Below are 12,403 nucleotides of genomic sequence, written 5' to 3' on the forward strand. Positions count from 1 at the left end.
TGGGGGTGTGTGTGTGTGTGTGTGTGTGTGTGTGTGTGTATGGCAGCCAATCCTGTGGAAATCCAATACGAGGGCCGCCCCTGGGCAAGGTCTTGGGGGATGAACACATGATCGCCCAACGGATAACAGATCCCAGGCAGTTGGTAAACGTCCTATCGCATTGTGGCGCGCCGCCAGTTGTAAAGCGCATGGTGCCTGTTGGCTAGTTCGGCTGTAAGATCGAGCCTGATTAAACCCTGTTAGCAAGCGATATGGGCACAGTCAGTATATAGACTCGGGGTGCCCCTCTGACCCTTGGCAGATACTCTGTCGTATCCTTCCGTCACTCGCTTTTCCATTCGCGCGCCTGCGTTTGCCATTCGTTACTCTTGTTGAAAGTCGTTGGTCATTCAGTACTACACAGTGTAACAATCGTGTAATACCTATAATCATCGCTCGGTACCAGAAGTTCTACTACTCCCACGACACACCACACTACAACATGTCTCTGAAGTTCTTCTCCCTCGCTCTTGCGGCCGTCGCAACTGCGTCGCCATTCGACTCCATGGCGAAAGCCACGAACGACGACCCTTACGAGGCATGCCAGCCGCAAGGAGCGACAGGCACAACTCCACCAGCAGTCGGCACAGAGCTCAGCTCGCTTTATACCGACATTCTCTCGTCGATCCAGGGCATCTCTTTCGACAAGCGATCTGTACACGGACGTGCGGACGGTTTCGGTTGCCGTCAGAGCCTAGACTGTGTCAACGTGAAGAACATCAACATCCCCATGTGCTACGACAAGTTCACCACCAACTTCCAGTTCCCAGACGGATCTTACGGAAACGTCGCTGCCGGAACCTACAGCTCCGGCGGCACCGATGTCAATCTCGTCAACGGAGATTACACAAAGGACGGTCAGAGCGCCAACATCTACGCGAACAACGAGGCTGAGAAGCCAAACACTTCGACCCTTTCAGTCCCTGCACAGTACACCGGTACTGGTGTTGGTGGAGCGGTCCCGGTCACAGAACTCGGAAAGGTCATCGTCTACACCACCACTGTCCCCGCCGTCACATACTCGGCGCCGACAACTGTCGCGGAGACTGTCGAGACGGCGACTGTCAGTGGAGTAGAGGTCAAAACCACCGTACCCGCTACCACTGTTACGCAAGCCACAACGATCGCCGCTAAGACCAACGTTGTGACACAAACTCCTGAAGCTTCCGATGCCTCGCCGCAATCTACTGGAGCCGCCCGACAAGTGTCTGTCGACACAACAAGATCCTTTGGAATGTCGGTGGTCGGTGCTTTGCTATACGCGCTTTTGTGAGCAGTTTGCTTTCGGGAGTCATACACGTCGCAGTGAACTGTTTGAATGGAGGAGCCTCGGGAGTTGTAATCGAGGCAATCCCGAATGGATGATACCCGCTGGAGTCTTAGCACATGCATGTCGTATACATCCTGTGGCAGCCCAGTATTGATGCGCCACGCTTAATGAATAATATCGTACCCTTCATGTCCGCGTCTCATGCCTTCCATTTGAGTTTTGACAACACATCCTTTATCTTTCTCACTTCCTCGGCGTCAACATCTTCTCCAGGCGTTGTGATGGCTGCGGAGTGAAACCATTTTAATGTGGTCCTCCTCTTGAGATCCTCAACATTGGTGCTTCTGACCCCGCCTCCAACAATCAACGAGACCTTATTGGGCCGAAAGAAGTGCAAGAGATGAAGAGCAGTAGCTCCTTCCGCTGCGGTCTTATATCCGCCACTTGTCAAGATGCTCTTGAAACCGCAGTTCTCAACGGCCTCCACGGCTTCCTCTAGATCGTCTGTTTCGTCAATGGCCCGATGGAACGTGCAAGGAAGCGGAGCAGCAATCTCGACCAGGTCGCGATTACGAGTGGGGTCTACACGTCGATTGACCATCAAGATGCCAAAAACGAAACCGCTAGCAAAAGGCTTAAGCATCTCTATCTCTTTCTTCATAAGCTCAAACTCTTCGTCGGAGTAGTTGAAGTCGCCTCCTCGTGGCCGGATCATAACATTGATCGGGATCTTGACTTTCTTCCGTACATCCTGCAGCGTGGAGAGGGAAGGCGTTACCCCGCCAGCTGCGTAGTCGGCACACAGCTCGATGCGATCAGCGCCGGCTTGCGCTGCCGCGATGGCAGAAGTAGCGTTGAAGCAGGCTATCTCGAGCATCGTCGTGTTCGTGGGATAGAAACCGAAGGCGTGAAATGAAGACGAGAACAGCTCTGGAGTAGATGGCTGTGGTGCTAAGCTAGACGGGGACTAGTGCTGCAAGTAGATTGGCTGACGAAATGACGGCGCTCCAGCCCTGGAGGTGGGCTGAACATCAGTGCCAGACTCTACCTTAAAAAGGAGACGAATCATCTCAAGAATGGAGTTATAGACGACTTCTGCAAAAATCATGCTATCTTAACGCGAACAGCAAGATCCAGCACTGCCTCTCAGAGCGCACGTAGATAGCCCAGTTCACCATGATTCAAGGTTAGCTGTTATGTTCAGAGGTGCACGCCGTCACCTCACCTCACCGTTCACTTCCCTACCAAGGACGAACGGGCTCACTTCATCGCAAATGCGACGTGAAGGTGAGTTCAAAGCTGCCGATTTCCCCATCCTCCATCCCCATATCTACCTCACCACCTCCTCCTGCTCTTAACCAAGTTTTCCACACCACATCCACTTCTACGCCAGAATCGTTGAACATCTTCACATAACCCACCAAAAACCCCCAGAAAACATCCCCAAAATGTCCGACACCGACCCCAAAGCCCCCAACAAAACCGGCGCAAGCGGTGCCGCCTGGTCTGAAGGCGAGAAAGTATGTTCCCTCCACACCCCACCTGGGCACCCAATCCCAATCGCACCAGCTAACCATACCACAGATAGCCTACCTCATCGTCCTCTGTGAGAACGAAGGCAAGATCGATGCAAAGATCGGCGTGAGTGCCCCTCCTTATCGCACTACCTGCCACCCAGGAGCTACCAACTCAGACCCCAAATCCGCACCCATCAACGTATCCCAAAACTAACAACCCAACAGAACGCGCCCATCCCCGCAGGCCGCTCCATCATCTCCTGCAAGAAACTCCTCGTGCGCCTCAAGGAGAAGCACAAAGACGATATTACCAAGATCAAGAACGGCCAGGCCTTTGGTCCACCTCCTACTGCTGCTGGAGGTGACGCTGCTGCTACGCCCGAGAAGCTCAAGGCCAAGCCCAAAGCTACTCCTAAGAAGCGGAAGAGCAAGGCTGACCTTGACGCTGGTGCTGGTCATGGTGGTGAGGATGGGAAGGTTGGGGATGGTGGTGAGGCAGATGGTTCTCCAAAGAAGAAAGCTACGCCCCGGGGTCGCAAGAAGAAGGTTGAGGTAAAGGAGGAGGTCAAGGAAGAGGAGGGTCTTGTAGATGAAGAGATGCTTGAGGAGGATGTTTGAGGGATACTCACTCTGCGCTATGCAAGCATGCGTTGGGGACGTCTATCAGAAGATATGAGATTGAGTGATCCACACGGCAGGCTCCACTAGGGGCATAGTTAGTCTGAGAAGGGCTGTGTTCTTCTTCCCAATTTGGGGAAGGAACTGGATTGGGACTGGGGTCATTTGTCACACGAAGAGAGATTCAAAGAACACGTCTGGGAATGAATCCAGATGATTGAATGCATGATACTCTATTCCCTCTCTCGTCCATACGCTACATCTTACACATCTCACACCCATCCCTCTTCTCCAACAGAACCATCTACTCCTCCCCAGCCTCAGCCTCCAACTCATCCGGCCCCATCTCCTCCCTCGCCCCCCCATCCCCACACTCATGAATAATCTTCTTCCAGCCCAACGGCTGACTCGCATCCTTAACATGCTCAATAGTAGGGAAGTAATGTTCATTCTTCTTCATCGTCGCAACCCACGGCACATTATCAAACGTCATAACCTTCATGCGGAAATACTCGTTATCCTTGATCTTCTTGATCTCGGTGAGGAACTCGGAGAGGTTGGGCGTGGGCACGTTGTTGACGTGAGTGACAAAGTTGGTGGGCGCGAGGCCGTACATGTAGGCTGGGGAGCCGCGGGCGCGCGACGAGATGTAGACGTCAGAGTGGATTTTGCTGATTTGTTGGCGCACGGCTTGGTGGGGGCGGTGGAAGGTGGCGCCGCAGAAGCTGACGAGGCGGTCGGTTTCGAGGTCTTCGGTTGCGACGGTGGAGACTTTGATGGTCTTCTCCTCGCGCTTGCGCACGACGACGGCGTCGAGGAACTCGTTGTTGTACATGACGTCCAGATCGGGGGAGCGGGTGACGAGCTTGCCGTTGAGGGTGAGTAGGACATCACCTTCGTTGAGACCGTCGCCGTGGCCGGAGTCGACCTTGCGAACCATGAAGAGCTGATGGCGCTCTGGGTCGGCTGTCTCGGTCTTCTCAATCCATTCCTCTGAGACGCCCATCACGCGGGCTTGACTCATCTGGACAGTCTGGAACTCGACGTTCAAGATACGTAGCTTGGGTGTATTACCGCCGCGGATCTCGTTGAGCACTGGTAGAAGGTTGGGTGTCGCAAGACCGAGGTGGTACTCAACGTCCTTGCCGCTGTGTGATGTGCGCTCGCCCAGGTATGAAAGCCAGAGGGCCTGAACGGTGCCATCCTCCGCGACGAGCACACCAGAGCCACTATGCGAAGCTTGGTTGGTGTCCACGGTGATGGCGTCAAAGTTGGTCGCGCGGTATCTCGGTGTTATTGCGCTCGCTGGAATCGCGACTGTGGTGATATCAGTGACGACAGTCTTTGCTACTACAGGTCGGAAGTTCTGGTTGATGCCGAAGAAGATGGTTTCGGCTCCCTTCTTGATGAAGTCGGTGGCAAACTTGGGTGTCTTTACAGGGGCGTTGACAAGGGAAGCATCGTACTTGACGATGGCATAGTTCTGCAGAGGGTGCATGAAGACAACCTTGGCATCGACAAAAATGCTGTCAGCGATGATCAACGAGATGTCGCAAAGGTCATATGGCAGGATTGCTCTTGAGACGAGAACGAGACCCTGTTCAGCGTCGACAACAAGACCGTAACCCTGTTTGTTCATCTTAGGAAAGCCGTCTAGCTTAATGGGCATAGAGACATGAACGCGGACAAAGCTGCGGACAATGTCTACAGCCTCAGGGTAGCTTGAGCTCATCTTGACGAAGTTCGCACGGCGAGGAACTGGGGGCACAGATGGAATGGCATCGGCGAGGGGCTTGAAGTCCCACAGGCCAGTTTCGTCATTACGTGTTGCTACCCGAATCTTTGCATGCCAATGCCTGTCGACAGAAGTAATACTAGTGTTCGCAGTGTGCAGATCGCGCAGATGCTTGTACATCATAACCACTCGCTTGCGATCGGGGATCTTCTTCATGACTTGGATGAAAGTGTCAAGGTCGGGTGTTGGCTGGTTGTCAACTTCCTGAATCAACCACCCTGATGTGTAGCCGTCAGCGAACCTAAAGGAGCCCGCTGCCTCACAGACGTATACACCTGCGTTCTTGAGCGAGATAGCGTAAAGACGCGCTTGCTGGTATGAGAGGTCGTGGAACGAAGCGCCGGCGACGGACACGAACTTGTCGGGGGTGATGGCATGTAGGTCGCCAACGTCTAGCTCGACATCCATATTCTCTCCAGCACGTTGTATGGTCACAGAGATGGTCTTGCCAACGTTGTCGTCAAGGATCGCATCGAGTCGGACGAACTGTGTAAGCAACTCTCCGTTGACGCGCAGGAGAAGATCACCTTCTTCGACCTTGGTAGATGCGGGCCCTTGAGGAAGGACGACCTCAGCTACGAGCATGCCTGTCTCCTTAGGGAACTGAGTGCGGATCTCCTTCTCCAGCTCAGGCGAGAGACCTAACCGCCTGCACTCGTCGAATGGCTTGAGTATCCACTGAGTCTGAATGGTGCCTCTGGTGACATGTTGGCTTTGGCGGATGAGCTCGAGAGCACGTAGCGGTCGGTCTAGCGGCAGGAAGTAGTCGGTCGCAGCACCGTCAGCACGTCCACCGGCCTGCAGCGCAACAGCAAATCCGTCGCGGTCCACGACAGGACTACCAGAAGAACCTCCACTCGCTGCAGCCGCCGCCTGGATGTAGTTGGTGTTGAAGTCGGAGTAGCCTTCGCCGTATTCGGGCGCATTGCGATCCAGCCGACTGATGACACCCGACAAGATACTGAGCTTCTCTCCCGCATCGTTACCGACAACGCGAATCTCGACACCGACTTTGGCGTTATCGGGGCGCAGTTTGAGGGCGGTGACGGGCATGTACTTGATCTTCTTGGGGTCGAAGCGCAGAATACCGAAGTCGTGGACGGGGTCGCGGTAGACGGGGTGGACGTCGCACTCCTCGTGGTTGTCGAATATGCAGTAGCCGATGAAGGGGCCGGCGCCGACAACATGCCTGTTGGTGAGGATGTAGCCCTTCTCGGCGTCGACGACAAAGCCCGTCGCCTCTGAGCTGATGGCCGGGTCCGTGTCGAACGAACACGTCTGGCAGAAGTGTATCGACACGACGCTCTTGACCACGTTCTCTATCGTCCGCTGCCATTCTGCCGTGTCCTGCCCGGTGACGGCGGTGATGTGCGCCGACGCTGCGAGGGCGTCGGGGGAGCTGTGGGCGCTGTACTCGCTGCGCGCATCGTCCATGGGCTCCTCCAGGTCGGGCGAGTGCGACATGACGCCGTTTGAGGTGTGCGAGTCTAATTCGGGCTTGATCTGCTTGTTTGGGCGGTCGGTTGCGGGCGAGGTTGGCGGTTGCTTGCGCTTGCTTGTGCCATTTTGTTCCATTGGCAGCGAAGAATTTATAGGCGGCGACGTGTGGAGGGAGCGTTTGCCGAGGGGGTGTGCGCTAAAGCTAGACAGCCTCGTGAGGTGCGGCGTGTGAAAGAGGGAGCGCGGGCGTGATGCGGACAACGGTAGGGTGCGTGAAGGTGTCGCAAGGAAGCTTCGTTTGCAGGCGGCGAGTGAGACTCGGCCAAGCAGCATGCCAATCGGGATGACGCGCGTAAACAAAGGAAGCAGGCGCGATGCGGCTGCTGTGAATTAAATGTAGAAGGCGCAAACAAGAAAGGCAAAAGGCAATTGATGAGTACGGAATGGCTTTCGATCGGCCAAGGATGAAAGTGCACGAAGAGCCCTGCAGCTGCATGCGCCACGGTCCCCGGTCCCTAGTGCCATCGCGAACGTCAGACTCCGCCCGGAGGTGTTGAAGCATCAACAAAGGTCGTCGGTTACACAAAAGATTCATCATGAACATTGAAGTGAACAATAGGGATCACTAGCTGGTTCGACTGCTGAAAGACTGCGACTAATACTTCGTGAAGCCTGAAACCGCTGACTGCACTCTAGAGGTGACATCATTCACCCGTCAATCGCGCATTGTTTCAGGAACGCATATGCATCCGCATCAAAGACGTATCACATGATCATGACTAGCTTTGCAATATCGGTTCAGTTGTTCAACATAAGGATGGAAACTTTCGCCGCATGTCACCTGTCAGGGTCTCGGTGTCACCCACCCACCTGTAGACGCATTGAACGGCCAACTCTCCGATGAAAGCCTTCGGACAGCACGTCGCAAACGAACCAATTGATACAGCCATCTCAACGTCCTCGTGTGATGATCGGTCGGCATCTGAAATCCTTTAATATGTTGAAGGCGTTCATACTTCGGGTTTGCAGAGTCACAAGTGGTTGGGATATGCTCGTTCGGGAGTGCCCCGTCGTATGACCATGATAGGCGTTGCAGAGTTTGAAAGTCACTGGGCTTTCTGCGAACCAAAACTTTCGATTGAGTGGAGCCTGTGACTGCCTCTAGAGTACTGCTCATCGAAGTTGTTGTTCTGACGACCCGCCCAAGCTGCCCTTACTTGGTATCGTCTAGAACGCTTGCGATATCTCTTGCTTGGGGGTGGTTTTGCGCACGCATTACGGAAGATATCAATGGCTCGGAGATCTAGGCCGACGGGACCCAAACAAAATGGAGGATCTGAGTACGCTCAAGTGACTGTTGGTTGCGCTTCTCCCTCCGATGATATGCCGAACACCTCCAGGGTCTAGTCTGGTCTTTGTAAGCCAGAAATGCTCGACTATACTTGGGATATCTCTGGCTGGAATGCTCCCGCCCGAACCACGACCAGGTTCCAGTCTGAGCCAAAAGCGAAGTCTCTTCCTCGAAGCTGATATCAGATCCTGGTATCATGGATGACCTAAGGCCTTTCAGTTCCGGTTCAACCGTTTGAAAGGATGTGACTATCTTTAGAGAATGAATCATCAAGAATATACCTCAGTCCAGGAAAGGGCTGAACATCCACCTATAGTAGGTGATGGAAGTCAATGACCCAGGAGTCCACATTGTATTAGCAGTTTGCAGACTTTCATCTCAGGACCGATGTAGGCTGCAGGGTGTCCAGATTCAGTCCAATCAATTGAACGGCTGTGAAGAAAGTCGATGACTCAGGAGTCTACCAAACTTTGTTCCAAGACCAATGTAGGCTGCCGGGTGTCCAGGTTCGGTCCAACCGCTCGGAGGGCTGTAGCTATCTTTAGAATATTAGTAACCTGGAATCCAGCTCATTCCAGGAAGAAGCTGGACGCCGCCTAGAGCAGATGGGAGTACTCAAAGACCCAGGCGCCTACGTTGCATCGAGATATCACAAGACTTTCGTTCTGAGACCCACGTAGGCTGCAGGATGCTCCGGTTTTCCTGCGCATGGAGTGAACCCAAGTTTGAGTATTTGCTATAGACTCCACATAGCCAGACCTTGAGGCGCCTTGCTCAACGCAAAAGCTGAACAGCCTAGAGCCTACATCGACCTTGGACGATACAAGTTGCTAGTTTTCAACTTGATGTAGGCTGCAGGCCTGTTCTCTGACTCAACCGTATGGCGGGCTGTGACGAACATCAGTGTATTATTAATCGAGATTTGAAATGTGTTGATACGCTGTAGTCTGCAAAGCGAAAATCTGGTAGGATTATACAAAAATACATTATTGGTAGGTTTGTGGTTCGGAGGGGTCAGGGGTGTGGCGGTGTACCAAGGTAGCGCCGGCAAATCGACGCGTTCAGGGGCCTGTGCGCGGGAGTGGCCTGTGCGTGCGGAGCAATAACTCGCGTTCTGAACTCCGCTCTCCTCCATCAACTCTACACTCTTCTCTCACCAGACCCCACCCGTGAAGCCACACCACAAATCACAACAATGACTTCATCAATCTTCTACAAGTTCAAGAATTCAAGGGAAAGCGAGCGCATTATCTTCAACGGCACCGATCTGAGCGTTTTCGAGCTCAAGAAGGAGATCATCAGCGCAAGCGGCCTGGGCGATGGCTCCGATTTCAACTTGCACATTTTCCCGCAAGATGAACCCAATTCTGAGCTCAAGGACGACACCACTTTAATTCCGCGCTCATCCACAATAATCGCAATTCGGCGCCCTGCTCCAAGAGGACAAGGCCGAGCAGCCCGCTACGTCACCGGCAAAGCGCCTTCGCGCGCAATTTCTTCACAATCTAAGCCAGTCCCCTCTCTACGTAGTGGACATCTCGAAAATGCAGAAGATCCTGAAGCCGCATTCTTGGCCGAATCAGCAATTGCCTGGGATGCACAGAAAGAGGCACTTTCGAACGCAAAACCAGTTTATCGAAAAAACAACTCCAAGAATGTTGTTGTCCCTTCACATCCCCCGCCTCCCGGCTATGTTTGCCGCCGCTGCAATATCAAGGGCCACTGGATCCAAGCCTGCCCAACAAACGACGATCCCGATTTCAAGCCCGTTTTCCAAGCCAAACGTACTACTGGAATTCCTCAATCTTTCTTGAAGAAAGTTGAAAAGCCAGTCGACGAAGAGGCTGCAAAGGGCATCATGTTGAACGCCGACGGAGAGTATGTTCAGGTCATGGCAGATACAAAGACTTGGAACAAATTCCAAGAAAAGACCAGCCTATCTCGCCAACAAGCCGCCAACGCTGATGCAGCAAGCAAAGAGCTTGCTGAACGCGGTCTGCAATGTCCGCTCGACAATCAAAGATTTGTCGACCCAGTCAAAACTCCTTGCTGCGGCAAGACATACTGTCGAGAATGCATCGACAACGCGCTAGCAGATGGGGACTTGATTTGTCCAAACTGTTCAAAGGAGGATGTTCTGATGGATGATCTCGTTGCTGACGACGACATGGTCAAGTCTCTCAAGGCATACGACGCAGAGAAGGCAGAGAAGGACAAGGCAGCAAAGGCAGTCGCTTCAACAAATGAATCAGTTAATCAATCCAATGCTACTGACACCGCATCTCCCTCTGTCGCAAATGACGATACAACTGCTTCCGCCACTGCTACTACTACCGCAGCGGCTGACGAAGTCTCCGATACTGACTCAACCTCTTCAAAGAAGCGCAAAGAGCCTCCGACAGACATCAAACCTCCCACCGCGCCGAAAGCCATGCGTCAAGCTGCCGACCCCGCCTCGAAGATGGAACAAGACTTTATACAACAGATGGAGATGCTCAAGAACACACCGATGGGCGCCATGGGAATGCCGATGGGTATGCCTATGCCAATGGGTATGCCTCAGCAGATGGGCTTCCCGAACAACTTCCAGAACGGCTACCAGATGGGCTTCCAGCCGCAGCAACAGCAGCAGATGCCGCAACAGCAATGGTATCCCCAGCAGAACTTCGGCTACGGCGGCCAGCAGCAGTACGGTCAACAGTACGGCCAGCAACAACCTCAGCAGCAACAGTACGGATGGGGCGGACAAGCGCAGGCACAAGGACAAGGACAAGGACAATGGGGCAACGCGCAGGGCCAGGCACAAGGGCAGCAAGACCCCAACGATGCGTACGACAGGCAGCCCGTCAACCCTCGCGGTCGCAACCGCAGGTCTCGCGCACCAGACTACCGCTATCTTTGAGCAGCAGGAACGTCTCTAGTCCGCTCTCATCGTATCACGACACTACCACACTCGACACCACAGTACATACCACAACAACGGCTTCATGAACTTTTACGGCGAGCATCGGCATTGGGCGGGCATTCACACGGCGTTACTCTCACCTTTACGACAAGCGACCATGGGGCATGCATCAAAGGGCGGACAGGGAAATACCGGTCTAGCATGGAGCGAGGGCGTTTTTGACTTTTACTTGTTCACGGCGTTTCTGGGATCATTTTGACTTTTCATCGGGGTGTTTCTGAGATTGCTTTGGCTCTCACTTGGAGTTTCTGGGATTACATATGACTTTTTTCTGCGTGCTTTACGGACTTCACATTAGTTAGTTATCATGAAATGCAAACCACAAAACACACAATATTACACTTTCTCTGCCCTGTTCTCAGTGAAGACAGCTCGAAAAGCGATAAGGCGTGCAGACTACATGGGTTCACGATCTCATCAGTTGCGATGTGCTAGTATGATGTAGCCCTTGCGCTTCACCCTCATCACCTGTTCAAGAGGGACGCTATTACACATCTGACGACACCATACCGACCATATGGGCCCACGATCTCATCAGTTGTGACCAGCCCGTGTGATGTAGCCCTAACGCTTCATACTCATCACCCGTCCAAGAGGGTCAATGTGACATATCTGATTTCCCCATACTAACTACATGGATCTACGATCTACCCTTCGTGACGTAAGAGTGTCATGTAGCCACCAGCCTTGCCCGTGATCACCCGTCCCAGAAAGTCATTGTTACTTAGCCAGTTGACCCACACAGGATACATAGGTCTACGATCCATCATTCGTGACACGAGGGTGTCATCTAGCCACCAGCCTTCCCCGTCATCATCCGTATAAGGAAGTCATTCTCATCTACCAGTTACCCTACACAGGCTACGTAGTTCTATGATACATTATTTGCGATGTAACAGCGTCATGCCGCCGCCAGGAAACACGCCTTATCGTGCCCTGTCCGAGAGGTCTCCTATCTACTTCTTTACCCTTCAAAGGCTACATAAGTGGACGATGTACCGTTTGTGATGAGGGAGTGTTGTGTAGTCGTCAGACATTGCGGTCGGTATGCCTTGTCCCAGCGGTCTCGTGTCTCATTCTTCGTCCCACACGGGCTACATAACTCCACAATACGTCATCTGCAATATGTGAATGTGATGTAGCCGTCAAGCCTCCTTGCCATCATGCCGCATTCGAGGGGCCGTCAGCCTACCCGGATACCCCACAAAGGCTACATGAGTCCCTATGCTATTATATGCAACTCGGGAATGTCATGTAGCCATCAACCTCCACTGTTGTCATGTACCGTTCGAAGGGTCTCCTGTCTTCCCTGACACCCCACACCCTACCCTTATCCATCCTACGACCTCATCCTGATACTGACATGCATTCCCTTCTTATGGAAGGCTCAATCTCAGTGCGGTCAGAA

General features: G+C 53.2%; 5 protein-coding genes across 5 annotated transcripts; 3 read left to right on the forward strand and 2 right to left on the reverse strand.

Moving 5' to 3' along the window:
* Nucleotides 1-481: 481 nt before the first annotated feature.
* Nucleotides 482-1,312, forward strand: J4E86_006372 (uncharacterized protein; the record flags this gene model as incomplete). Its single annotated transcript, XM_051446901.1, has 1 exon — nt 482-1,312. The coding sequence occupies one exon, from the start codon at nt 482-484 to the stop codon at nt 1,310-1,312; it is 831 nt and encodes a 276-aa protein (XP_051301386.1).
* Nucleotides 1,313-1,508: 196 nt separating this feature from the next.
* J4E86_006373 (uncharacterized protein) lies at nt 1,509-2,186 on the reverse strand (the record flags this gene model as incomplete). The annotated part of the gene is made up of 1 exon (XM_051446902.1): nt 1,509-2,186. The coding sequence occupies one exon, from the start codon at nt 2,184-2,186 to the stop codon at nt 1,509-1,511; it is 678 nt and encodes a 225-aa protein (XP_051301387.1).
* Nucleotides 2,187-2,757: 571 nt separating this feature from the next.
* J4E86_006374 (uncharacterized protein) lies at nt 2,758-3,444 on the forward strand (the record flags this gene model as incomplete). Its single annotated transcript, XM_051446903.1, has 3 exons — nt 2,758-2,829; nt 2,894-2,950; nt 3,052-3,444. The coding sequence occupies 3 exons, from the start codon at nt 2,758-2,760 to the stop codon at nt 3,442-3,444; spliced, it is 522 nt and encodes a 173-aa protein (XP_051301388.1).
* Nucleotides 3,445-3,748: 304 nt separating this feature from the next.
* Nucleotides 3,749-6,814, reverse strand: J4E86_006375 (uncharacterized protein; the record flags this gene model as incomplete). The annotated part of the gene is made up of 1 exon (XM_051446904.1): nt 3,749-6,814. One exon carries the CDS (start codon nt 6,812-6,814, stop codon nt 3,749-3,751), a length of 3,066 nt encoding a protein of 1,021 aa, XP_051301389.1.
* A 2,411-nt stretch (nt 6,815-9,225) lies between these two features.
* On the forward strand, nt 9,226-10,932 carry J4E86_006376 (uncharacterized protein; the record flags this gene model as incomplete). Its single annotated transcript, XM_051446905.1, has 1 exon — nt 9,226-10,932. One exon carries the CDS (start codon nt 9,226-9,228, stop codon nt 10,930-10,932), a length of 1,707 nt encoding a protein of 568 aa, XP_051301390.1.
* Between the last annotated feature and the right edge of the window lie 1,471 nt (nt 10,933-12,403).

Source organism: Alternaria arbusti (genome assembly GCF_024043155.1).
Source record: "Alternaria arbusti strain BMP 1465 chromosome Unknown scaffold_8, whole genome shotgun sequence".
NCBI classification, from domain to species: Eukaryota; Fungi; Ascomycota; class Dothideomycetes; order Pleosporales; family Pleosporaceae; genus Alternaria; species Alternaria arbusti.